The sequence below is a fragment of the Artemia franciscana genome, chromosome 2 (genome assembly GCF_032884065.1).
Source record: "Artemia franciscana chromosome 2, ASM3288406v1, whole genome shotgun sequence".
Lineage (NCBI taxonomy): Eukaryota > Metazoa > Arthropoda > Branchiopoda > Anostraca > Artemiidae > Artemia > Artemia franciscana.
The window spans coordinates 41,873,329-41,900,956 of record NC_088864.1 but is presented as its reverse complement, the minus strand read 5'-3'; the positions used below and the strand labels follow the sequence as shown (position 1 = coordinate 41,900,956).

Genomic DNA, 27,628 nt, shown 5'->3' with positions numbered 1-27,628 from the left:
GGAGACCGTAATGTCTGTGTCTGAAACTAACTCAGCACTGCGACGACTCCCAGAGCGCTACCTAATATTTTTTAACAAATCAACTTTATCGCTATAGCAAAATGAAAGATTATTGTGTTTTAGCTGAATTTTCTGAAATTCATGGTCCTTCAACATTAATTTGTGTTCCATCTGACCCACAATTTCAGTCGAAAATCAACTCTATGGTACTAAGAATTATGACTGTTGACTATCAGCCCCCTGGAAGGTAAGATAGGTATAGTTCTTCTATTTTCTCTCAATGGCCTAGGCCTGTAGCCTAATTGTGTTGTGATATTAATCCAATTCTTTAGGGACATCCACCATATGGCTAATGTGGGGGTAAAGTTCATTTGTGATGGCAAATGAATTTTATATTCAGGATTCAATTCAGGGTATATATTCACACACTAGGGGATAGGGATATACTAGCCTACTACTAATAACTCACTGCAGCACAAAGCCGCCCGAGGCCAACACAGCTATGCACGCTCCTCCTCTAATCTAATATATTCAAGGCCTCCCTCTTTTCACCCTCCCAGGGAAGTTCCCATATCCTTCAAATCTTCATTTATGACATCCTCCCAACCCAGACAAGGACAACCTGCTTTCCATGTAGCCCCAGACAGTTGGCCAAAAAGGACAATCTTTGGCAATCTGTCATCCTTCATCTGCATAATGTGGCCTAACCATCTCAACCTTTCTTTCATTATAGCCCTAGGAAGTAGGATTGAACCACATTTTTTATACAACCTACTGTTTGAAATATGGTCAGTCAGCTGGGTACCCAGAACAACCTCTAGGCAATTTTTCTGGAATACATCTAGTAAATTTTCATCTGCTTTTCAGAGCACACATGCTTCAGAGCCATATTTGACCATTATTTATTTATAGTCAATATTTGACCATCATCACTGTAGCTTCCAATATTCTAATCTTGGTTTACAGACTTATCTTTCTATTCTTCCAAACTTTTTTTAACTCTGAAAAAACACCCTGAGCCTTAGCTATTCTACTTTTAACATCTTCACTTCTCCCACTGTCTTTACTGATAATACTACCATGGTAGGTAAAGCTGCCAACCTGATCAATCTTTTCATTACCCAATGTCACCTTTTCATCTTCACTTATTCCTAGCCTAAGTGACTTAGTCTTCTTAACATTAATTTTCAAGCCTATTCTGGCACCCCCTGAACTTGCAAACCCTTTAAAAATTCATTCTTTTTGCTCACACTTTCATCTAATATGCTTAAATCATCAGCATAATCTAAGTCCAGGAGCATTTTTCCTCCCCATTTGATTCTGTGGTCTCTAATTGCCTTTCCTGTGCTCCTTAAAATGAAATCCATCAAATTGATCCATATAAAGAGGGAACACAACCATTCTTGACTATTGATTTAGGCCTAATGCAAAACCAGTTACTAACCTCATTTCCTACCTTAACTGTAGCAGTATTATTCTTGTACATAGCACAAATCACTTTAATTTATTCTTCTAGTATACCATATAAAGATAAGATCTTTGCTAAAACTCCTCTATCAACAGAATCAAAAGCTTGCTCATAATCAATAATAACTGAGGACCAAAGGTGTTTGACAACTAAGGGACTTCTCAATTATTAACCTAAGAGTGAAAACTTTGTCAACACATCCTCTACCTTTTCTAAAACAACACTGTTCTTCCCTTAAAACTTTGTCTACAACATCTCTCAGTCTAAAAAGTGTCATAATACTAAGTAATTTGCTACCTACAAGAGACCAGACTAATGCCTCAATAATTACAGCCCTCACTCTTGTCACCTTTCCTATACTTATAGTATCATATTACTAAGTAATTTGCCACCTACAGAGACCAGACTAATGCCTCAATAATTACAACACTCACTCTTGTCACCTTTCTTATACAGTGGTTTAATTAAGGTTTTCCTAAAATCATTAGGTACTTCCCCTTTTTCAAAAATCATATTCACAATCTTCAGTAGCTTATTTCTAACCTCAGAGCCACCATATTTAAGAAACTCATTTATGACACTGTCAGTACCTGGAGCCTTATTATTTTTTAATCCTTTTAGTAGTGTTGCTAATTCTTCCTCATAAAACAAATCTTCCTTCACATCCAAGGTATCACAAAATTTTTCATTTTCATCTATATCTTTTCCTGCAACTGTATCTTGGTTTAGCACATTCTCAAAATGTTCTGCCCACCTTTCTTTAACTTTTTCCTTATCACTAATTGTGGCTGCATTCCTATCTTTAACTGGGACTAGTCTGGATTGACTACTCCCTTTCAATTTATGAACATGCCAGTATAATATTTACTATTATGCCATCTAGCTGCATCTTCCAGATCCTCAGCAATTTTATCCATGGCCTCCACTTCACATCTCCTTAGTTCATATTTTAAAGCTTTCTCCACTTTCTTTATATTCCTTTTTGTTTTCATATTACCTATCACTTAGATAATTCTAGTACAAACCTCTTCTACTCTCTGTTAAACATAAAGCTTTTTCTCTAATATTCCTAGTTGCAGTCTTAGCACTCTTCCCTAAGACACCATCAGCAACTTCACAAGTTGTTTTTCTAAAATTATTCCATCCATCTTCCACGTTGTCAAATATTAATATTTAGTATTTAACTGTTCCTGGAAGGTTTTTCTCAAATTTTCATCCTGGAGTCTACCAACATCATAACTTTCTGGGAGGTAGTTACCCTTCCAAAATTTCAGCTTTAAATTAACCTTAGACACTACTAGATAGTGATCTTTACTTTTAACATCAATAACAGCACTCCTATACACCCTAGTATCTTGTATTGATCCTGCTAGTCTTTGGTTTACAATAACATAATCAATAAGGTTTGTTGTCTTACCATCATGTAAATACCATGTCAACTTATGGGCCATTTTGTGACCAAATACTGTATTGGTTATGCCTAAGTTGTTATACCTACAAAATTGCAAAACTCTGTAGCTATTACTGTTTTCTTTTCCTACACCAAATTTACCTAGGCTAGGATACCATCTATCCCTATTTCTACCAACCTGGGCATTAAAATCTCCTAGCAAAAACACCATATTTCTACCTGGTACCAGTCTATTTGCTCCTGTAACTGTAAGTAAAATTCATCTTAGTCACTAGTATCTCTGTCAGTTGGTTCAATAGGGGCATATACTTCTATGACTGATACCCTGAAGTTTTTAGTCATAAATTGAGCAATTAGTATTTTATTGTTAATACCTTCCCAGCCTAAACAAGACTTAGCAGCTTCCTTATTCATCATGAGCCCTACTCCTTGTCTATGTACCCCATCCTTCCTGCCTGAGTAAACAAATTCTACATCACCTAATTTCATGCTTCCTATCCCTGGGAAATGAGTTTCTGGAACTCCTAATAAATCCAGTTTAAACCGTCTGAATTCACCAGTAAAAATGTCAATGTGATAGTCATTTTTTAACATTTTAACATTCCAAGTTCCAATTTTCATGTTCTTTAAATCTTTGAAATTATTTTGGCCTCAGGAAAAGCAATGATCCTGGATACTAGTGCAGAACAGAGACTAACATGTCTTCTCAAGTCTACACTGAAGCGCTTAAGCCAGCTTAGAACCAGACAGCAATAAGTCCCTAGGACTTCCAATAAGTTGGAGGCTTTATGCAATCCTGGGCCCATCTTGGTCACAACATGGTTTTCAGCACTTGGTGATGCTTTTCTATCAACAAGAGTCAAAATCTTGCACAGACAGTCCCAAGCCTATTACCTCAGACTCATTATATATTCATGCCTACAAATATTATGCTACCACAGGGTGGCAACCCATAAGAGTTAAATTAGCTAGGAAGAGGTTTTTCAGCCCAAAAACGCCCATCAAAACAAACCAAGCCCAGAAAAATATCCAATAATCAGAATCCCATGCAAGTGCTGTGTTGTTTACTAGGCTATAATTTTCTCAAGGGGTGCCACTCCTCAAGTGGGAAAATTTGACTGCAAGTTTCCCAGTCTTGCAGGTACCCCAGAAGGGTCAAGGTAGCCCTTTACAGAGGCCGTGTCCATAGATCTGGATCTTATGCCCTACTGCAGTTGTCCTCCTATTGAGGATCCTCACACAATGGTGTTCAGCATCACCATGCAATTTAACCCATTACTGGGAGAAGGTTTGTAACTGATGGGATGTGTGGACATGCCAGTGGGCCCTGTTGAGTGTACTTTTGAGGGGCCTTCTTCCTCCTCCACTTGTATTTATGGCTCCAGGAGAGGGCGCCCCAGTTTGTATTATGGACCCCCAGGGACAAGGTTCTTCTTGGTCTGTGCCTCCTATGGAGGTACTCTACATATCTGTAGGGCATTCTTTTATCTGTTGTCCTCTACCAAAACCTAGCATGATTATCTCATAATTAACTAACTAATGCAACTAATAAATAGTTGCAGTAAATTGCAACTTTACTTTTAATTTAGAATGTAAAGTAAAGGATAAAGACAACACATACAAGCTCTGTTGTCCTCTGCCAAATCATTAACTAATTAATTCAGCTAATTAATAGTTGTAATAAATTGCAACTTTCCATTTAATTTATACCCTAAAATAAAGAAAAAAGAAAACAAAAAAAGCTCTATTCTGTTTCCAATTGCCAGCAATTGATCTGAAAATATTTCAGCAGAGTGACCGTTTTGCAATTGGACATGTATATTTATAGTTAATTTTAATGTCTTTACGTGTACCCATAAATTAGAATTTTTAAGGCAAGCATTCATTTCGTCTGCAGGGGTTTGTGTGCCATTTTGCACTCGTCCCAAACAATAAGTTTGCATTGCTGCAATACTTTACCCATCCCAGATGATTTGGAAATGTTGCACATGGGAGTTTCTGTAGACTGCATATTCAGAGGCAATTTCAAAGTGAAATGAGCAGCTCTTTCACCAAGCAGCAATGTTGCAGCTATTTCAGACGATGCAAGGGCCATCGAATTGAAATTCAAGGGTCCTCTGACAAAACCATAGTTGTCAAATTTATGGGCACTTTCTCAACAATGAGAGATTTCAATGGTTGTTGTTTCTAATAATATCTCATTAAAAAAAATATATGTAAAAAAAGGCTTTTTAAAAAATCATTGCTTTACCTTATATATGGTTTTACTATATAAATAAGATGCTAGATTTTTTCCATCATCTGAGGAGCTGCCACTTGACCTCAAGCCATGTTCATATTTTTAAGCTTTTGACTTAGTTGATCACAGCATCCTAATTCATTTGTTACTAAATAACTTTGAAGTATCATAACTTTCAAGGAACCTTATTTGGACTACTCATATCTAATAATGTTTAATGCAACTGGTAAGATTCCCTCAAAGATGTTAATACAGAGATGACTTGCTGATTCTTGAAGTATCTCAGAAATATCAAAAGTAGCTCCCTTGAAATCATACCCAGGTTTTGGATGAAGTTAAGAATTTACATACGAAAGTAAATTCCACAAAGTTAAATATAATGACAGTAAACTTGTTAAAATTCTTGAAATCCACTCCCGTTTTCTTAGACCTTAACCTTATCCCATCTGAAATGCTAGTGAAACATGTTAAACTCCTTGGTGCCAGAAATTTCTAATATTCTTACATAGGACACGCATATTTCAAGGATTCTGGGCTTTCCAGATAAAGGATAGTCCAAACTAAAGTTTTAAAAGACTGTGAACAACAAAGAAATCTTTGCTGGACTGTTAAAGCTCAGAGGAAGTGGGCCATTTCAGGTAGCAGATGAGATGCTATTCTTGTGTCATCTCCAAACGCTGTTGCATATATACCACACTGTTAAAAGAACGAAATGAGTCACATGACCTTGGTTACACAATTACACTCCATATGATTATCTAATTTCATTCCTGTACTTGAGACAATTTGGAAAGTTTTCTTGCTTCTACTATCTGAATAGTGTTTTATACTTTTACACATTAAACAAAGTTGAAGAGAAACAAAGAAATAAAGTTAAAAGAATAGGTGTGTCAAATGCACCAGGATCTGCTCACAATCATTCCACAAGTATTTCAACATATGTTTAATTGGGTTTCAACTTGTATTGAAAACAGGTTTTTTTGTTCTGTTGAATTTGTAGGTAAAATCGCTCCAATTTATGAAAGTTTGAGTTTGTACCCTATTCTAATAAAACTTCTAATCAAACAGTTAGATTCCAAGATGTTTTTCCTACATACTGAAACCTTTTTCAAACAAAAAGTCTTTAATTAAGCCCTCCAGAGTAGAAAAGGTGTTTTTTTTTTTTTTTTTTTTTTTTTTTTTTTTTTTTTTTTTTTTTTTTTTTTTTTACAAAACTTGTGAAATCATCAGTGCCTCTACCCTAGTAATAAATGAGTTGAAGTATTAATATGCTTCTACTCATCCACCTCCCCCCTCAAGATTCCATAAAAATTTCACCTTTATACCCATAGGTATAGTTGTAATAGTAGTCACAGTAGTAGTTGTATTCGTATTACTAACAGTATCTGTTAATAGTAATAGTAGTAGTACTAATAGTAGCAGTTGTAGCAACAGATTGCTATTCGGTCAATTGAACATCCCTCTTGTCAAGTCCTGGAAGTTTCAACTAAAATATAATTAGCTATTGCTATGATGTTGCTGACATGTCCTTTTAATAACCTGTTTCTTCATATCTTCCTGAAATTTTTATTTTAATGCTCTTAACCTTACAAGTAATTGCAATAGAAGCTGTAGTTAAAGTGCTAGTAGTAAAGTAAGCAGTGATAGTAGTTTTAGGCCTTTTGGTCAACTGAACATCCTACTTCTCAAGTCCTGGAAGTTTTAACTTAGTACAACAAGCCATTGCTGACATGTCTTTTTGATAACCTGTATGTCCATATGCTTTCTGAAAATGTCATCTCAATGCTCTTAGCCATACAATTAGTTGCAGTGAAAGTAGTTGTTGAAATAGTAGTAGTAGTAGTAGTAAATGAAGCAGCAATAGTAGTAACATACACATATTGGCTCTTGGTTAGATGATCCTCCCCTCTAAGCATTTTCTGGAAGTTCCAACTTAATACCCGAATGAATTTTTGAGATGCACTCTTTTGACAATGTACATATACATAGTATCTTTTTATTTAATTCACATTTCCCTTCAATATTGTAAATGGAGTAGTGTGGTAGTGGTGGTAGCAGCAATAGTGGTGGTAGTTGTAGGTTGCTTAAGGACCGTTGTTTTGATATTTATGACTTGATATTTATTTTTTTTATAAAAATAAAACAAGGAAGTAGTAGTGTTGTCATATTAGATCGATATAATACAGGGTCTCAAGTGGTAATTTTTTGTCTGTTTTTTTTTTTTTTTTTTTTTTTTTTTTTTTTTTTTTTTTTTTTTTTTTTTTTTTTTTTTTTTTTTTTTTTTTTAAGGAATCCATTGATGAGTGATTTGTTTTGTATTTTTGAGAATGGTCACACAATCCATAAGGCTTTTTGGCAAATTTCTCTTTTTTGTATTGTTTTTTCTGTTTTTTAAATAAATTCTCTCTTTCTCTAAGAAAATATACTCAGTAATTCCTGGGTTACGTTCTTTTGTCAATCTTAATTCATATAACATGTTTTGATTTAGTTCAACTCTCCCCTCAGTATTCTCTGGAAGGCTTACCTGAATGCCATTTGTCTTTTTAGAAAGTAAATGTGAAGCATGCATACCTTTCTCCATAATATATAGCATATGTAAACAATGAACGAATTGCTTAACTTACAGCCCTTGCCTTGAGGACTGTATGGAGGTTGACATCCCCAAAGACATAATTACTGGACCTTTCAACAATGCTGAACAGGATAGCGCTTAAAATTTTGGTTGGATGTGTTTGGGTAATGATAGGCTTGGAGAGGGAGCTGGTTGCCCTCTTTCACTCTTGACTTTCAAAAAGGGCGCTAGAACTTCCAATCAATTGAGCCCCATCCAATCTGAAGTTCATACAACCACCGTCAAAGACATAATTACTGGACCTTTCAACCACGCTTAACACTTGGATCATCTCAAATTTTGATTTGATGTATTTGGGGAAGTAATGGATGTGGGGGGGGGGGGTCTGGCTGCTTTTCAGTCACTTTTGATTATTATAAAGGGTACTAAAACTAGAAATTTCCATAATCAAATGAGCCCCTAATGAATTTTCTATGACATGTCCTTCTATAGAAATTGCCCCAGTCTAAAAAAATGAGTAAATAAATAACACATTGTTCCCATATTGCTCTTTACTTAGGTATATGTTCTATTTAGGTTAGGTTCTATTTGTTCATTTAGGTTCTATGTATACGGGTTCCAGCATACTGCATTATAACTGGAAACGAATTAGCAGATCAGGCTGCAAAACAAGCCTCCCAACTGGGCCTGATCATTCAAGTCCCTATTACTGATCCTGAATTTCTATCTTCAATCAGTTCAAAAATTTTGGAAGAAGAAGAAGCTTGGCTCCATTCTTCCCATACTCAGCTCCTCGATCTCTATGATTATAAGCAGCCATCAAAAGAAATGTACCTCACTTCTCGCATCCTTTCTACCTGCCTATTTCGCCTTAGATGTGGTCATGCAAAGACAAAATCAACAGTATTCCAGTGAAAAATTGCCCCATCCCCCAACTGCAACATATGGGGAATGTATGAAAACATACGTCACATCATCTTTAAATGTAGAAAATATGAAAAAGTGTGGGAATTACTAAGAATTTGCTGTGAGAATGCATTTAATGGATTCACATTGCGTTCTTTTCTGGGACACCATACGACTCCTCCTTGGGCTAGACGACTAAGCACAAACCTTTTAGGTAGATTTGTTAGGACTACTGTTTTGGTTCATTCCCTATAAGTTTTTTTTCTTCACCTATATAATAGTTGATTTTAGAGTTATCCTATTCGTCATTTTAGATATATTTTATCTGGTTGAGTTTTTATATTTGGTTGTATGAGACTGGTTGTAATGTGTAAAATCTCATTATTAATTATAATTGTGTTGCATATGCATTTTAATTGCCGTTTGACAATGCATAGTTGCAGTATTTTGATTCCTATTTCTCAACGCAGGCAGTTTTTGCAGGTGAATAACCCCTCTCCATTAGCAAGTTATGTAATACTGATCTAGTTCAGTGAATATTGACTTAAGTGACACCCAAGCAAGCTAGTGATTACAGAAGGCACAGGACAACTGAGTGATACGAACGCATATGACCTACTGGTCGAACGCGTCAAACCCCAAACAAAAAACAACAACGTTTATACGGCAGTATTACATGACTTTATTTATATTACTTTATAATAGAAAAAGATATTAAAAAGTCTTCTGTATGGCTTTATTTAGGCTGCTTTGTAATATTACAAGGTATAAAAACTCATCTGCAAGGCTTTCTTTTATTCTTTATAATAAAAGAAAATGTAATATCGTCTCATGTTGGGCTTTATACTACATTCTATATCATAGGCAGTGCAATAGTGCTACCTAAGTAAAGAACAATGAGAGCACAATGTATTTTTTTTTCGGTTTTAGACCAGGACATTTCGTATCAAAGGAGTTGTAGAAACTTCGAAAAGGGCTCATTCGATTGGAAATTGAAAGGGCTAGTGCCTTTTTTGATAGTCGAAAGCGATTGGAGGGCAACTAACCCCTCTCCTATGCCCACTATTTCCCCAAACACATCCAATCCAAATTTTGAGATAGCCATTTTGTTCAACGTAGTTGAAAGGTCCGGAAATTATGTCTTTGAGGATAACAGCCCTCAGAGCAAGGGCTGTAAGTTATGCCCTGGGGGCATATAAGGTTTATATAGAAAGGGTGATCGTATAAACTTCGGAGGGGGTTGTTGGATTATACTGCATTTTATATAGCAGTAAAGGACAATATTCAATTGTTAAAATATAAAGAAAAATTTCTACGTTTTCGTATGCAGGGAACCCAACACAAACAAAACCATTAAAATGAACATAAAATTAGCAATCTGAAAGTGTCTCCATTCTTGTTCTACCGTGTCTCTTGCAAAAGAACCACTATTATAGGCCTTTGTCATCATGATACTTGTGCCAATGTCTCATGGATAGTAGGCTCATAATGCCAGATAAAACCAATTAAAAAAAAGCAAACCTTTTTTCTAGTCTAGTGCTAAATATAGGTCCATTAGGAGGGAGGCGGGGTTAGGCTGCGATATAATTGCAACAGATGTGATTGTAACACCTAGAAAGACCATTCATCTTTTCTGTGTGATAATTTAAATTTACCAGATTAGGAGCAGTTTTTAAGGTTTTGACAGTTACTAGTTGGTGGTAGTATCGAGCGATATTATAATTAAACGATGTATCGATGTTTTTAGTTTTGATATTCCGTAATCGATTTCGATACTTTAATCAATTTTTTGCTGAGATTAACTTTAGGGTTTGGCAAAATTCAAGATTTGCAAATATAGAGTGGAACAAAAAGTTAACATAAGCGTAAAGAGAGAGGCATTGAGGAACGGGATCCGCCCTCATGCACGGGGTAATTTCTGTTCGTTTTAATGTAGCTTCTTACTATTAGTTGAAAAAATTAGTTTTTTTTCATCTAATTTCTGATCGTTTTTCAAATAATGCTGGAAGATCCACCTTTTCTCTCCATGGAAATTTACCCAAGAAAATTTTTCCTTTGAAAGTTTCTGCCGCGTAAAATCCACTTTTCCCCAGACAATTCCATCCCTGCTGAAAATTCCCCATAAAAAACTTCTTGCGGCAATTCCACCTGGAAAATTGTTTTTAACCAACTTTTGTTAAAAAAAAGACTTGTTTTTCTTTCCATTTTTCAATGGTTTTTCAATTTAGGCCAGAAATTCTCCCTCCGTGAAAATTTTTCCCTGGAAATTCTCCCCATCCAATGTCTCGATGGAAGGTTTCTCCTGCGTAAAACCCCCCCATAGAGAATTTCTCCTGCGGAAAATTACTACCCCGCAAAAATATCTGCCAGACAACTTTGAAAATTTTATCCGGGCTGTTTCTCCAGAATATCTTCAAATAAAAAATTGAATTGGCAAAGAGAAAGTAAGTAAAATAAAATGAGCTTCGTATAAGAATTCTTGTAAATTCCCCCGTGTATAGTTTCCCTTTGAAAATTCATCCCCGGAAACTTCCCTCCTCACGAAAAATTCTCTCCTTGGAAAAAAACTCGGAAAAAATTTACGCCCCTTATTCGGGCGGGTGAAAAATCATCCGCCCCGAAAAACGTTTATTTACTTCCCAATAACAAATACTACATGTAAATACTGGACGAATTTCATAACTTAAAACTCTTTCCCTAGTGCTGGGCCGCTTCATTCCCAGAGACATGATTACTTGACCTTTCAGCTATACTGATAAAAATGGCTATCTCAAAACGTTGATTGGATGACTTTGGGAATAAGAAGCGTGGGAGGGAGGGTAAATCTATTTGCCCTCCGATCGTTTTGATCATAAGATGGAGAATCAGAACTGTAATTTCCGTTTGAGCAAACCCTCTCGCAATTTTATATGACCATTGGTTCGATACGATCACCCTGACAAGAAAAGAAGAAAAAAACCCAACAGAACTAATAAACACGCATCTGACATCTTTCTTCTTGCAAAAATTACAAAATTTCACATTTTTGTAGATGGAAGCTTGCAGTATGATTTTCTGATAGGGAAAATCTGATGTTGCGATTTTTATTCAGATGCTTTGACTTTTCCCACTCTGTATAAAAACAATTTCTATATAAATTTTCATGCAAATTTTCTGAGGCTCGCAGCTTTTGATTGGTACATGAAACTTGATGAATTTTATATATTACATATTCATATATTTTATATATTCAGCATAAAAAGCCAATTCATTTAATGTATCTGTTGTTATCAAAATTCCGTGTTTTAGAGTTTCGGTTGTTATTGGGCCGAGTTGCTCCTTACTTACGGACGGTTAACATGAACTATTTGATCAACTGATGAGGGTAGGAATCCACTTTCAGAAAGGACATTGGTGGCGGACATGGATACTAATCTTATGAGAAGTTCGTATAGGTATTTCTGAGATCGATATTACAAAGACTTCCACGGCTTGTGTGGATCGGTTTTTACCGGAAGTAAAGACTCCCTACTGGTAATCTGAAGAGTCGTGATAGATGCAGCTGCTGACGAAGCTTGCTCTGTATTGACTATTGAATTTCCGTCATATGCTCACCACAAACTTGCTTGATTCTGTAGTGGCTGAATCACAGGGACTGTGACGGCACTTGCATCTGTTGATACAGATTTGAGTAAGGCCCAATCCATGTCTGTTGCTATTTTACTCTCAACTTGGAGACGATCGTCATAGTGTTCATACACAATTTCTACAAACGTGAATTAAGGTATGTGGCAATCATGACCTGACCTAAAGTGTGATCTGAGCAAGGCCTGTGATCTTAGAATATATTTTATGTAACCAAGACTTTAGAGGTTCTCTGCAACTTTTGAGAGTCCACCCAGACTAAACTTAGTTTAAGAACACGCATTTGTCAACTTATGGATACATTTGTGTATGCTGTGTATCAGCATATGAGTCAGTGGATTTCATACGTTATTCTTCTTCTTGGCCATTTGCGAACTAAATTTATTATATTGGATATTTTCTGCTGGACGTTCACCGGTAGATAACAGAAAAAGCAGAAATAATATCGTTTTCGATTGATATTTAGATTTAGATTTTTATATTTAGTGCAATATATCGATATAATATCGCCCAACACTAGTTGGTGGTTCTCTGACTTGATGCAATTTGAAAGTTGATAGAAATATTTTTTGTATTAGTGAACAGTTAGGCACACTCAAAAGAAAACACAACAAATTCTGGAAACATCTTCAAGAAGTTCTAGCATACTTACTTATATCATTCCTAAAAGTACTCCACTTTATTTTACCCCCACCATAATGTGCAGTTATATAGCCCAAATTTTATATTTCCCATACATTTCTTCATTATGCCACTCTTTTGTTCAAATAGATTTAATGGCAAAGAAGCAATGCTGTCAAAATGAAGAAACAGAAAAAATAAATGGAAACATTTAATTTGTACTATATATTTGCACATTAGGGGAGGGAGAGTTTTAGGAAGGGTATTGATAAGATAAAGCAAAGTACTCTTAGGATTGATATAAGTAATTATTTTACGATTTGTTAAAGTTATTTTCAGAAACATTTCAGTGGACCAAACTGTAGGCTTTAGTATTTGATTTTTTTTTTTCAGAATGCCCAGTGCCTATATTTTACAAGGGTATGTTTTTCTGGAATTTTGGTAGACTCTCAAGCCAAGTCATATTTATTTTAAGTCTAAACCTCATTTTTGGGTGCTGGTTAACTGTGGTAATCAGTGTTGTTGGTAATTCAGAGATATATAGAGACGAGCAAAATATTTTGTTTTTTAAACTAGAGGAAGGGTTATTTTTTATTTGTTTCCAATGATGCCAACAAAAAACATCGTCAGCAAAAATTCCAAAAAAGGTATTTTTTAGAAACTTGTGGGTTGGGAAGGGTTGACACTCTTGGATGGAGATGCAAATGGCCCCCTCTTCCCCAATCAATGTCTGTCGTGGTAAATGGTTATCTTATATGTAGACCTGCCAAAGGTAATAGGAGGAGCGTGCGTAGCTGTGTTGGCCTCAGGCGGCTTGGTGCTGCAGTGAGTTATTAGTAGTAGTAGTAGTAGTAAGGTAGGCTAATGTGTACATTGCTGATATGCTACTTTTTCAACAACAATATCCTATTGGGGCTCTACTTACCAGCAGAATTCTGAATTTTTCCTAACATTTCTTTTTGAAATGCTGAGTTTTACAAATAGTTTCCGTTGGTGTCAGTAAGGGGTTTGCGATAATATCCAATTTGGATCAATTAAACACTGTATGACAAGATTGTTTATATATACATAGCTAGTAAATATGAAACAAATTTATTGAGAGCATTTTATAGATGCATACCTCTTGAATTTTGGTAGACTGTGAGTAAAACTATCTTTATTATCATACATTTCCTTAGGATTAGTGAGATGCTAAATTCGTTCATTACAAGAGATCATTTCAGGCATGTTTGCTCATTGAGGATTAATGTTAACACTGCAGTGTAGAGTTTTTGTTTTATACCATCTTTGAAAGGTAGGTAAAGTAAACTTTAAGAAAGGATCTGTAACCCAAAATTGCACATAATGGGATGTAAAAAAAAATTATAAAGTATATTTTCTTCTTTGAAGTTTCTTGTTGTTTTCTTTTTGAGTTTTTTCATGGTTGTTCCTTTCAACTTTAGATCTTTCTTTGTTCTACACGTGCAAACAGAAATATATGCCATGAACAGTACATCCTGCAGTTTAGCACTGGTGCTCTGTATTTGTGATTGAACACTTACTGCAATATTCATTCCTTCATTAAATAGGAAAATAGGCCTTTTTTGGTACCTTAAAGAACTAGCATAGTTAGAATTAAACAGTCATTGAAGTCAACAATCTTAGCTGCCGACCAAACATTTATTAGAAGGTAGCAGGTCTGACCTATGAATTGTATTCTGTTAAATAAACATATGCTTGATACCATACTTGAACAAAAAAAGGATCTACCCCAGATGCTTATCTATTTGACCCCTGTTCTAGAAATTTGGAATAAAATGAACTTTTTTATACCTTTGGACCCAGGTAAGTTTGGCTCTAAATCTTTTTTTTTTTATGCACAAATAAAAGTATATGCCATGGACCATGCATGCTGATGTATACATGAAAATGGAGTCAAGTCTGTATTAACATTTGTTTCGTTAATGCATTTGTTTGTCTTTAATAATTTCAATAAAACAAGATAAAAGAATAAAATTGCAAAAAATAAGAGAAGCATGACATGCAACAATCTTGCCACGCTATCAACCATTTGCTATTGGCTAGCTTTTGTGGTGTATATACTTTGTGTTAATATATGAACAAGCATCTGCTGTCTAAAATAGATGTAATGGGAATTTTAGGACAGATTTATCCATAGGACCCCCCCTGAAAATATAGTATAACATTGCTTTGGCTTATACTCTCAAAGAGCTGTTCTGATTTTTATATCAGCTATAACTACTATCCTACAAAACTAAATACAGGTAACATTTTTCCTATAAGGCTATTCACTTTAGTCACTTACTCTTCATGAAAAATTATGCAAAGAACATGTTTATTTTATAAATTTAATTTATTCTTATTTTGAATTTGTGTTCAAAAAATACAAATTATGGTAAGTCCTTAAAGCCTTGGACTTAAATACTTTAATTAGTTTTATTTAGATTTACTATAGTGGTCCTCTTTAAGTATGATAAATGCAAAAGCATTGCTTGACAAATTGAGTAATTTTCCTCCTGCAAGTTTATTTTAGCACATTTTTTTAGATACTCTACTAATTCCTGGTTTTTCCGTTATTTGCAGATGTCCCAGCAGAACCGAATATTTTAAAACACAATGAAAAAGTAAAGTTTCAGTCCATTTACAAAGTTCTTCAAAGGATGTACCAAGGAAACTTACATTATATTGACTCTGGGAGCACCAAAAGAGTTTGTTTTTGTATTGTCTCAGGGTTTGAAAGGCTATATAAGGCAGTGTAGTAGCCTTTATGTTGCAATATGAAAATAGCTTAAAACTGATAAATGAAGTAAAAAGCTAGATTTGTTCTGTTTGGTAAATTTTATTAAATCAAATTGTTTGATTACACAGAACCAAAAAGTGAGGGCTTTAAGAATATGGCTTCTTTAGTCAAATGAAGCAATTCAGGGCTTCTCTCCAAGTTCAAGGTCTTTTCTGTACATTTCATGTGATGTTGAAAGTGTCTTTCTTTTAATTTCGATGTAGGTCTATCCTGCTGACAGCCACTTCCGCAGTTGCATGGTGCCTGGTATCTATTTGTCTAGACAATTTGTTGGGTTCAAAAGAATGTATACAAAATAGTTAAGTAGCTCTTTTCTAGAGTAATCATAGTGTTACAATTTTCTTAAGTAATTTGAGTCATGTTTTGAACCTGTCCCCCGAGTAAAGATCCTGTAACACCTCCTCTTTAAGGGTTGAATCTGTATTTACCTATGTTTATGACTATGCGTACATATAGAATGGTATGCTGACATTGAACCAGAGGCTGGAAAAATGCAGTCTAAAAATGGACTCGTTAAAATTTTCATCCCCCCCCCCTCACGGATCAGATCTGCGCATGCCCATGATTATGACAAATTTATCCCATTTTTGTGAATTTTTAGGTTGCACTCTCGTCTACTCTACAATACGTATGCTCTTTTGAATCATATCGTACCTGGGGTAAATGGATTCGTCACTTATTTTACCCTTTATGACCCGGATGCAAGAGGATTTGTTCGCCCAGCCTGTCTTCTATTTCTTTCAAAGTGCTTTGAGAAACTAAGTTTTGTTATGAAAGAACTACGTGCTGACATGGTCAAGGTCTGATTTCTTTTTTCTTTATTTGTGTACTTTGGTTTTCTACCCTATTGATCCATAGGCAAAGAATTTGACCAAGAGCAGCTACAAATCTGATTTTGTCATTATAATAAAGTTCTTATCAAGTAGCTTATTCAAACGTGATGTAATGGGTTTTCTAAATCTGTCCGATGCTTAAGTAAAAAAAGAAAGCGCAAGTGCACCACTTCCTTAGGTTTGAAAAATTAATATATTTAAATTTTACATTATTTATTTTCTAACCCTATAAAACTTTTAAAGTTAGACACCCTAAGTGTTTTACTTACAACTGTTTCTACAACCAATATAAAAAGTTTTTCTTAAAAAGAAAGAAAGAAGAAGGTTCTTAGCACCAAATAATGTATAATAAAAATATTCTTATGCTTATGTGGTTAAAACATTTGCTCTTTCAATTCGCAACGGTTGGAATTGTTGTATATGTGGCAATACAGAAGTTTACAATGAACAAAATGTTTTGACTCATGCTTCAAATACTGACTGTCATTGTGTTTCTAAATTCTTAAACCATATTCTCTTTTTTTTCTGTATGATAGAGTTGCTGTATGCAACAAAAGTGCGGAGACAGATTTGAGGGTAACATCGTTGTGCCTGATTTAAGAGGCTTTTGTGTAAGGATTCCTTGCAATATCTAGTTTATTATTAGCCTTGCTGATTGTATCCCAAACCTGTCAAAGGGTTTCTGTGGAGGGTCACTTGGACGAAACACGGCCAATGCAGATCCAGAACAGGTCGTTCCGAAACTCATGGTAACTAAGTAGAGAAAGACCAGTCAATTGGTTCTTTTGCATTTTTACTGAAACCAAAATATATTTGAATGGTCGTCCTGTTTTTGGTATATCACATAAAAATTAAATGCTGCCCAAGCTTGGGGGCATTTTATTTTCCTGCGCTACGTAGCTTTAATCTGGAACAATATACATACCCTTTTTAGTCTAATTGACAACTCATTTCCTTTTGTTGGGAATTTTTTTTTAAGTTGGTATTTTGACTATTTTTGGGGGGCATTATGGCAAAAAAAACCACTAATCAAAAATTTGGTAAATGTAGATGATACTGTTGCCTTTAGTGGTTTTGAGGTTGTAGCACTATCTTTCTTATTTGTGGTGATTTCTATTCATTATATGTTTAATATCATCTATTCATAGTTATTCTTGTTTGTCTTAAGGTTGAATATGCTTGTATTAGGTTTTAATGTTGCTCTTTACTTGGTTTTCAAATTGATGTCAATAAAATGTCACATTTGTGTAGCTACTACCCAGTACATTAAAAAAATTTCACATGTCAACATTTCCTATTGGTACAAAAAAGTTTACATTGACACCCATTTAGTAATCTCCATTAACATGATTTCTACGGGAACCATGTCAACAATAAAACATGAAGTCTATTATGCAAAACGGATTTATCAGAGGCAACGTTCAAGTAAACAGCCATGTATCTCCCGTGTATCGTAACATTTATTTTTCCCTGACCACTTTGTCGAAAATGTAACAGTCCAAAAACTTTGTATGGAAGAGTTGGTTGTAGGAGCTTGTTTGGTTGTGTTTTATTGGAAACTTAAAGTTCTAGTGCCCCTTTTTAAGGATCAAAAGGGATTGGATGGTTATCAGCTGTCCTTGCATGCCATTTCTTGCTAACCACCTGCCCTCCCATCGCCACTCATGATATCATATCTAAATTTTGAAATGTACGTTTAACAAATATTTCTAATAAATATGGTGCCAGTGTCACATGAACCTCCCAATCCCTTCCTTGGGCAAGGGTCATAAATAATACAGATTGCTAATTTTTTACAGTGTTATAAGTTTTAAAGGCTAGTGGGAAAAGGCAAAAATTTGGCCTTGGATGTCTGATTGGCTTTAAACTCCCTGATATTGTTCCCTAGCTCAAAAGGAATACATATTGTACTAGCTGTTGGGGTGGCGCAAAGCGCCACCCCAACACCTAGTTGGTGGGGGCGCTTCGCGCCCCCCAAGCCCCCCCGCGCGCATAAGTAGTTACGCGCCATTGTAGTTGTGTCCCTGTGTCCCACCTGTGAATATTTCATACAACTACAAATAAGTCTTGAACTGTCTACAAATAAGTCTTGAAACTGTGAATATAACTACAAGTTTTACGTAGTTAAAAACATATATATATATATATATATATATATATATATATATATATATATATATATATATATATATATATATATATATATATATATGTTTTTAACTACGTAAAACTTGCGAATATACAACTTGCGAATATCCCATTGTCTGTGCATATAAATAGATTGTCAGGTTTACCGACTCTTGAACATGCAACATATAATTGTCCATGGGAAAAACAATCCGTATTCAGATCTATACCTCATGATTCTAATGATTACCCTTGAGCTTTGTTGATTGTGATTGCTAATCGAACACTCCCTGTGTCGCCGTCGTCATTTATATATCCCCCTGTGCCCCCCGGCGTCCCCGTTGTAGTTGTGTCCCTGTGTCCCGGTCGTCATTTATATTCCCTGTGTCCCGGTCGTCATTTGTGTCCCGGTGTCCTAGTCTGTAATCTATATATATAAAAATAAGTTGTCTGTCTGTCTGTGGATGGATCAGGTGACGTCACCTGAAAAAACTGGATCAGGTGACGTCAAAACTGAAAAAACTAAAAAAAAGCAAAAACTACAAAAAAAACTAAAAACTAATAAAAAAAATAAAAAAGCTAAAAAACTAAAAAAACTAAAAAAAGGCAAAAACTACAAAAAAAACTAAAAACTAATAAAAAAGCTAAAAAACTAAAAAAACTAAAAAAAGGCAAAAACTACAAAAAAAACTAAAAACTAATAAAAAAAATAAAAAAGCTAAAAAACTAAAAAAACTAAAAAAACTAAAAAAAGGTAAAAAACTAAAAAAACTAAAAACTAAAAAAAACTAAAAAAAAAGGAAAAAACTGAAAAATAAGCTAAAATAAAAATAAAAACCAATAAAAACTAAACAAAAACTGAAAAAACTAAAAAAAGGCAAAAACTACAAAAAAAACTAAAAACTAATAAAAAAAGTAAAAAAGCTAAAAAACTTATATATATATATATATATACGTATATATTGTGATTCCTCGGCACGCTTTCTGTTCTTACTTTCTCTATCAGCCGCAAGTTTTTTGGCATAGACTCTTTGAGCAGCTTCCACGGCTGTTGCCATTGTAGGTTCTTCAGTCATTTTACAATTAAACATTTTTCCGTCCACGATCTTCTTACAATTAAAAATTTGTCTTTTGAGCAGCTTCCTCGGCTGTTGCCATTGTAGGTTTTTCAGTCATTTTACAATTAAACATTTTTCCGTCCACGATCTTCTTACAATTAAAAATTTGTCTTTGAACGATTTTCTTAAATACCTTTAATGACGTCATCATCATAACAAACATGACGACAACTAACTTCATGACGAAATGACGACATGATGACATGGCGTCACTCGATAGACCCACAGACAACTTATTTTTATATATATAGATTGGAAGATGGAAAGACGTTACGGAACATGAAAACAGGCCAAAACACTTATTGTCTCTGATTAGTTTAAAACTTGAAGCTGTAAGTCATTGGGCCATGATCAATACACAGAAAGAGTTGTTTGGGGTCATGGACCCTTCTTTAAAAGCCAAAATTTTCGTTTTATTGAGTTGGCAAGAAACTTATGTCTTTAAGGTCTTGGACTAAGGAGATCCAGATGCAGAATGAAAGATAGAAAAAAAAGATTGGTTCTCCCCAAAACCGGTCCAAAAAGGGCCAATAAACTTTTTTTTCTGAAAACTACTACTAACAACTCTCTGCAGCATCTAGCCACCCTATATTGTTGGCCGACAATCTTTGGCAATCTGTCATCCGCTGAACGTTTCCTAGCCATATCAACCTTTCTCTTATCGTAGCCCTAGAGAGCAGGATTGAACCATATTTTTCGCACAGACTACTGTTGGAGATACGGTCAGTCTGACGTGTACCCAATACAATCCATAGGCAATTTCTCTGGAAAACATCTAGCAACTCCCCCTCAGTCTTTCGGAGTGCCCACGCTTCAGAACCGGGCTTTACCACTGCCATCACTGCAGCTTCCAATACTCTAATCTTAGTTTGCAGACTAACCATCCTATTTTGCCAAGCGTTTTTCAACTATGGAATAAACAGCCTGAGCCCTTTGCTATTCTACTTTCAACAAATTCACTACACTCACCATCTTTACTTATGATACTACCTAGGTAAGTGAAGGTGTCCGCTTAATCGATCTTTTAGTTACCTAGAATCACCTCTTCACCTTTACTTATCCCTTGTCCTAGCGACTTAGTCTTCTTAACATTAATTTCAAACCTATTCTTGCACCCTGAACTCTCAAAACCTCCAAAAAATCATTCATTGCTCCAAAATTTTCATCTGGGATGCTTAAGTAATCAACAGAGTCTAAGTCTAGGAGAGTTTTACCTCCCCAATTGGTTCTGTGTTCTCCCATTGCCTTTTCTAACTACTAACCAGCTACTAACCTCATTTCCTACCTTAACCGCAGCAATATTATTTTCATACGCAGCATTGATCACTTTAATGTATTTTTCTGGTATAACATATTAGCATAGCATTATCACAAAAGCTCTTCTATCATCTGAATCAAACCCTTGCTCACAATCTATAAAACTAAGGACTAGGGGGTTTTGATGGCTCAGGGACTTCTCAATTATTAGTCTAAGAGTGAAAACTTGGTCGACGCATCCTCTACCCTTCCTAAAACTACGCTGTTATTCTCTTAAAGCTTCGTCTTCAACATCTTCAAGTTTAAAAATTATCAACATACTAAATAATTTGCTTCCTAAAGAAACCAAGCTAATGCCTCAATAATTTCCACACTAACTCTTATTACCTTTCTTATAGATGTGTTTAATTAAAGTTTTTTTCTAAATCACTAGGTACTACCCCCTTTGGAAAAATCCTATTGATAATCTTCAGTGATTTATCTCTCCTTCACAACCACCATGTTAAAAAAGAAAAAAAAAATCATTTACAACACTATTTGCATTTAGGGCCTTATTTTTTTTAATGATTCTAGTACTATCACTAATTCTTCCTCACAAAATAAATCTTCCTTCACATCCAAAATATCATAAACTATTTTACTATTTTCTATATCGTTTTCCTATAACTCTATCATGGTTTAGCACATTAAAGTGTTCTGCCCATATCTATTTAACTCTCCCCTTTTCACTAATTGCGGGGCCTTTCCTATCTTTAACTGGGAAAAGTTCAAACTGACATCTCTGTTAATTAGTATGCCTGTACAATATTGTACTGTTATGCCGCCTGGCTGAATCTTCTAGATCTTCAGCAATTCTTGTACTACCCCCTCCTCCACTTTAAACATAAAGCATTTTCACTAATGTTCCCAGCTGCGTTTCTAACTTTCTTCCCTAAGACTCTATCAGCAACTTCACAAACTGTTTTTATAAAATTATTCCATCCATCTTCTATATTGTACAATTACAGACTCTCCAGTCTAGTATTCAACTTTTCCTGGAGATTACCTCTAAAATTCTCATCCCGGAGTCTAACAACGTCAGAGCTTCCAGAAAGGTAGTTACCCTTCCTAAATTTCAGCCTAGGATAACCCTAGACATACTAGATTGCAGTCTTTACACTTAACATCAATAACAACACTCTTATATACTGGTGTCTTGTATCGATACTAGCAGTCTTTGGTTTACAATAACATAATCAATAAGGTTAACTGTCTTACCATCATATGGCTACCATATTAATTTTTGGGCCGTTTTATGACCAAATACTGTACTGGTTATAAGTAGATTATTATACCTACAAAATTGCAGCAGTCTGTAACCATTACTGTTTTATTTTCCTACACCAAATTCACCAAGGCTAGGTTACCATCTAGGTATACTAGGGTCAATGACTAGGACCATGTGTTACCATGTTAACTTAGGGGCTATTTTATAACCGAGTATTGTATTGGTTATAACTAGATTGTTGTACCTACACTTTGAGAATGTGCTAAACCGGGAGAGAGTTACAGGAAAAGATAGAGAGGAAAATGAAAAAGTTTGCGACACCTTGGATGCGAAGGAAGAATTATTGACAGTACTAAAAGGATTAAAAATAGTAATGCCCAGGGTGCTGATGTGTGATAAATGAGTTTCGTAAATATGGTAGTTGTGAGGTTAGAAATAAATTATTGAAGATTATGATTATGCTTTTTGGAAATGGGGAAGTACCTAGTGATTTTAGGAAAACCCTAATTAAACCTCTGTATAAGAATGGTGATAAGAGTGAATGTAGTAATTATAGAGGTGTTAGCCTGGTTTCTGTAGATAGCAAATTACTTCGTATGATTATACTTTTTAGACTTGAAGATGCTGCAGATAAAGTTTTAAGAGAATAAGCAGTGTGATTTTAGGAAGGGTACAGGATGTGTCGGCCAAATTTTCACTTTTAGGTTAATAATTGAGAAGTGCCTGAGTAATCAAAAACCTTTAGTCCTCAGTTTTATAAATTATGAGTAAGCGTTTGATTTATCTGATAAAGAGTTTTAGCGAAGGTCTTATCCTTGTATGGTATACTAGACAAATGCATTAGGTAATTGGTGCTATGTACGAGAAATGTTGCTGCGATTAAGGTAGGAAATGAGGTTAGTAGCTGGTTTCGAATAAAATCTGGAGTTCAGCAGGGCAGTGCTCTATCCCCATTTATATGGATCATTTTGATGGACTTTGTCTTAAAGAGTACAGGGAAGGCAATGAGAGATCACGGGATCAAATGGGGGAGTAAAACTTTTCTGGACTTTGGTTATGCTGATGATTTAAGCATCCAAGATGAAAGTGTGAGCAAAATGAATGAACTTGTAGAGGTTTTGCGAGTTCAGGGTGCTAGAATAGGTTTGAAAATTAGTGTTAAGAAGACTAAGTCGCAAATACTAAGAATAAGTGAAAATGAAAAGGTGACGTTGGATAACGAAAAGATCGATCGAGCGGACAGCTTCGCTTACCTTGGTAGGATTATTAGTGAAGACGATGGGTGCAGCGAAGACGTTAAAAGTAGAATAGCCAAGGCGGTGTACAGGGTGTTTTTTTTACAGTTGAAAAAAGTTTGGAAGAATAGGAAGATAATTCTACGAACCAAGATTAGGATATTGGAAGCTACAGTGATGACAGTGGTCAAATATTGTTCCGAAGCATGGGCGCTCGAAAAAACGGAGGAAGATTCGCTAGACGTTTTCCAGAGAAATTGCCTACGAATTGTTTGGGTACCCGACTCACTGACCCTATTTCAAACAGTAGGCTGAGCGAAAAGTGTGGTTCAATCCCGCTTTCTAGGGATATAATGAGAGAACGATTGAGATGGCTGCGGATGAAGGAAGACAGATTGCCGAAGATTGTCCTTTTCGGTCAACCGTCTAAGGCTAAACGGAAAGCAGGTCGTCCTTAATTAGAGTGGGAGGATGTCTTAAGGAAAGATTTAAGGGGAGTGAGAAATTTTTGAGAGGGTATAAAGCGGGAGACTTTAAATAGATTGCGATGGAGGAGGAGCGTGTCTAGCTTTGCTAGAATCAGGGGAATTGGGGCTGCGGTGAGTTGTTAGTAGTAGTAGTATACCTACAAAACGGAAGCAGCCTATAACCATTACTGTTTTCTTCTCCTAGAACGAATTTACCTAGGCTACCTAGGCGTAACTGGAGTGAGTCAGGCCTGGAGGCAAGCGTTTTAAGCTCCAACCCGAATTGACTCTAGCGCCAAGTTTGATAATAAAGTTCTCCTCTGATCATACTCTTAAGCTCCAATTTTTAATATCTCAAAGTGATCACTTATCTTAAAAAAAAAATGCAAGCAAAATCAATCTGAATGCTCTGACTTTGTGATGCAGCTCTCTCCTTTGACCAGATTCAACACACGAATCAGAGAAAAAAAAACTTGTTTGCATGCTGACCTATTGTCTGCGTAGCGAAGGTACCGATCGCCCGATTCTCTGCCTTCAGCCGGGAGTTCAATGCGTAGTTGGGGGCAAATCCTCCGACTTTTTCCTTGTGTTTTCCCAGATAAATCAGAGAAAAGGTATTGGAGAAAATAAGTTTCACTCCCTGAAGAATGTCTTTATGAGAAAGTCTAAGTCAAAGGTTGGCAAACCTTTCCTTTGGAAGGTCATTTTATAAACTTCATTGCTGACAAGGGGCTGCATATATCACATACACTTCAATTATACTTTACACAAAGTATGAATTAATCATTAACATATAACTGTATTTTTGAAAATTTTGATTAGAGGCGACCTTTCAAATTGTACTTCTTAAAGGCGGCTATAGAATCTCATCACAGGAAGCAACAAATTTTTCCGTCAAACAATTGCCTTAAGATAAAACAATATTCAGCAGCCCATTCTTCATTAGACACGTGCCTTTTATCCTCATTCTCCTCGTTTTTTTTTTAGCAGCGCTCATTGTTAATTAAACGTGTATCTTATTTCATAACTATATAATACTGACACACACTTTTCAACATAAAGCTAAACCCATGCTATCCTTTGTTTTGTACTATCAGTTGATCAGAAATGCTTTCAAACTGTAAAAACTTCTTAAATAACTTGTTCGTTACTTGGTACTCCCTCCCTCCCCCCGAGGTAAATTACTGTATTGCTAGCTTTAATTGCTTAACTTAAGAATTTTGTTCTAAAATTATCTAATAAACTCACAAGCAAACACAGATTAGCTCTGAACTGATGAGGCATTATGCTGAGCTTACTTTTAATTGTAAGTATGTCAGACAGAACTGAATCCAACTAACTCCACACTAAATTCAGTTATAGGACACAAGCTTTCAAAACTTTTTTAGTTGGATGCATTTTAATATATATGCAAAAGAGATTGGCTATTGACGTATGCCAAAAAGGTTTTATCTCGCCCTGGAAAAGCAAAAAACTACTGAAACAGAATTTGAGTTTATTTTTAAATGTTTGAGTGAATTTGACGATTTTTCGGCAGCTAACACTTTTCAAAATTTTTCTCTGCCTACAAAGATTTTTGCTATCCCACATCCACAGGAAAAATTTATATGCATGCCTTTTGTCGTCTAATTTTTCCACACTTGTGCTAAGGCATATTTTTAAAAACACTAAAATAACAGGGAAATTCTTTGGGTCAAATTAAAAAAACAAAAACAAAAAAATCTGGTTGTTACGCAACGGAAAAAGTAATGTGTTAGTGATTTAAACAAAAACGTAATGTGGGCTTGTAATTTTTGAAAAAAAAATATATTAAGCGAGTCATGGTACATGTCGTTGGTTTCCTGCGAATTTTCTTTTTCATTTGGTTATCGTAAACGTAGATTTCCCCTTAGCTCAAAACAAGACATAAGTTCGACATTCATCAAGTTCTTCGATTTATCTTTACCTATTTTAGTGATGGATTGGCAAGGCTAGTTTCTCTTGTAAATCACCTGGCAAGAGCACTTATTTCTTATTTTGTTTCCACAAGAGACACAACATTTTGAGAAAAGGAATTTGCTTTTGCATTTAGTTTGGTGATTGTCCAGAATATATTTATACCAGATAAAACTCACCCGTGAGCAAAAGTCTTTCTTTTATGCATTGCTAATTACAAATCTCCGCAGGGGAAGAAGAGGGTCTTCCCTTTTAAAGATTGTTCCAAAGAATATTCAAGGATATTGTACCATAATTCCCCTTAGAGAACATGCTCTTATATCCGTAATGGTTGGACTTATGTGCAGTATATCTGACTAATTAGAATTATAGACTAATAGAAACATGTTTTCTCTTATAGATAATTGATAAGATGAAGTCGGCAAACTGTTCATTGATTCAGTGTCACCCTTTAGCTACAACAGCCTTATTTACAAGCACATCATCATTTCAGACTAGTGACCTGGGCTCAAGTTTTGTCTCTGGAACTATGCACGAAAGTACCAAATCTACGCAGCGATTAAAAAGCGTTACTGACCTGCCAACAACCAAAAGTACAAAAAATAACTGCTCAAAGCGATTTAGCCTCGACTCTTCTATAGGAGGGACACTGGATTCTTCCAATTCGATGTTTACATCAATTGGTAGTTCAGGGATTTCTTTTCAGAGTACTGATGTTGTGCAACCAGAATCTGTCAAGACTGAAAGTAGCCCCAAAAAGAAACCAATTAAAAGCTTATTTGCTACTTGTGGGATATCTAAAAATATAATTTTGCCTTATGTGATTCGTTTGCATGGAAAGTACTCGAGAGCTTTTGAAGAAATCCTCCTTGAAGCACATGTGTAAATGCGCTCTATAACTATTAGATCACGTAATTTCATATTCAGTACTATTAAAGAGAAAAAGAGAGATTATTGTCCTATACTTCTGAGTTAGAGTTTATTTTCGTAACATCAATTGTTACATTTTTCTGAACCAATCACATTATTCCTTGTAAGTATACCAGAAAACGAAGCCAAATAACCCCACATTTTTAACTATTGCTGTATTTTATTTTGACAAATTTGGAGCCAGTAAGAAGAACGAAAAGTTGTCGGGTCACAGCATTCTTACAACTAAACTATCTGTTTGTCTTTGGTACAACGCTTCACTTTGTTCGTTTTTATTTCTGATAATTTCGTTTTTCGTTCGCGTATATTGTGGATCAGTTTCTTTTGATGATAATTGCCTTGTCTTTTTTAGTGAGATATATTAGCATAAAGCATTTTGGTGTTTTGGATTTGTTATAGCTGCCATGTTTTGTGTGGTGTTCTGCCTTACTTTTATCACTCATGTTATTTGTATTAATTTTACAAGTTTTGAAATAAAGTGAAATGAAAGTTTGATCTTTTACCATAATCTGTATCAGGTCCAACCTTTATAGCAAGTAAGTAGAGAGACATAGGACGGTTTCGTGTACATGTACGAGTGTTGCTGGGGCGCGTGGCGCCACAGCAACGCGTGGCAGGGGTCAGCTAGTATATATATTATAAGTGACCTATAATTGTATATATACATATGTATGTATTTATTTTATTTTTTTCTCAAAAACGGCTCCATATTTTTGCGGGACAATTGGTATCTTGAGATATTCTAGCATAAAAGAACGATCTAGATAGATCAGAAGTTCGAGAAAATTCGTTAAGAGCCTTAATTTTGGGGGGGGGGA

At 35.3% G+C, this 27,628-nt stretch overlaps 1 protein-coding gene across 1 annotated transcript; it reads left to right on the top strand.

The window, feature by feature from the left end:
* The first annotated feature begins 64 nt into the window (after positions 1-64).
* LOC136041860 (uncharacterized) lies at positions 65-27,305 on the top strand. The gene is made up of 3 exons (XM_065726640.1): positions 65-247; positions 16,243-16,441; positions 26,281-27,305. Exons 1-3 carry the CDS (start codon positions 102-104, stop codon positions 26,764-26,766), a joined length of 831 nt encoding a protein of 276 aa, XP_065582712.1. The 5' UTR covers positions 65-101; the 3' UTR covers positions 26,767-27,305.
* The last annotated feature ends 323 nt before the right edge of the window (positions 27,306-27,628 follow it).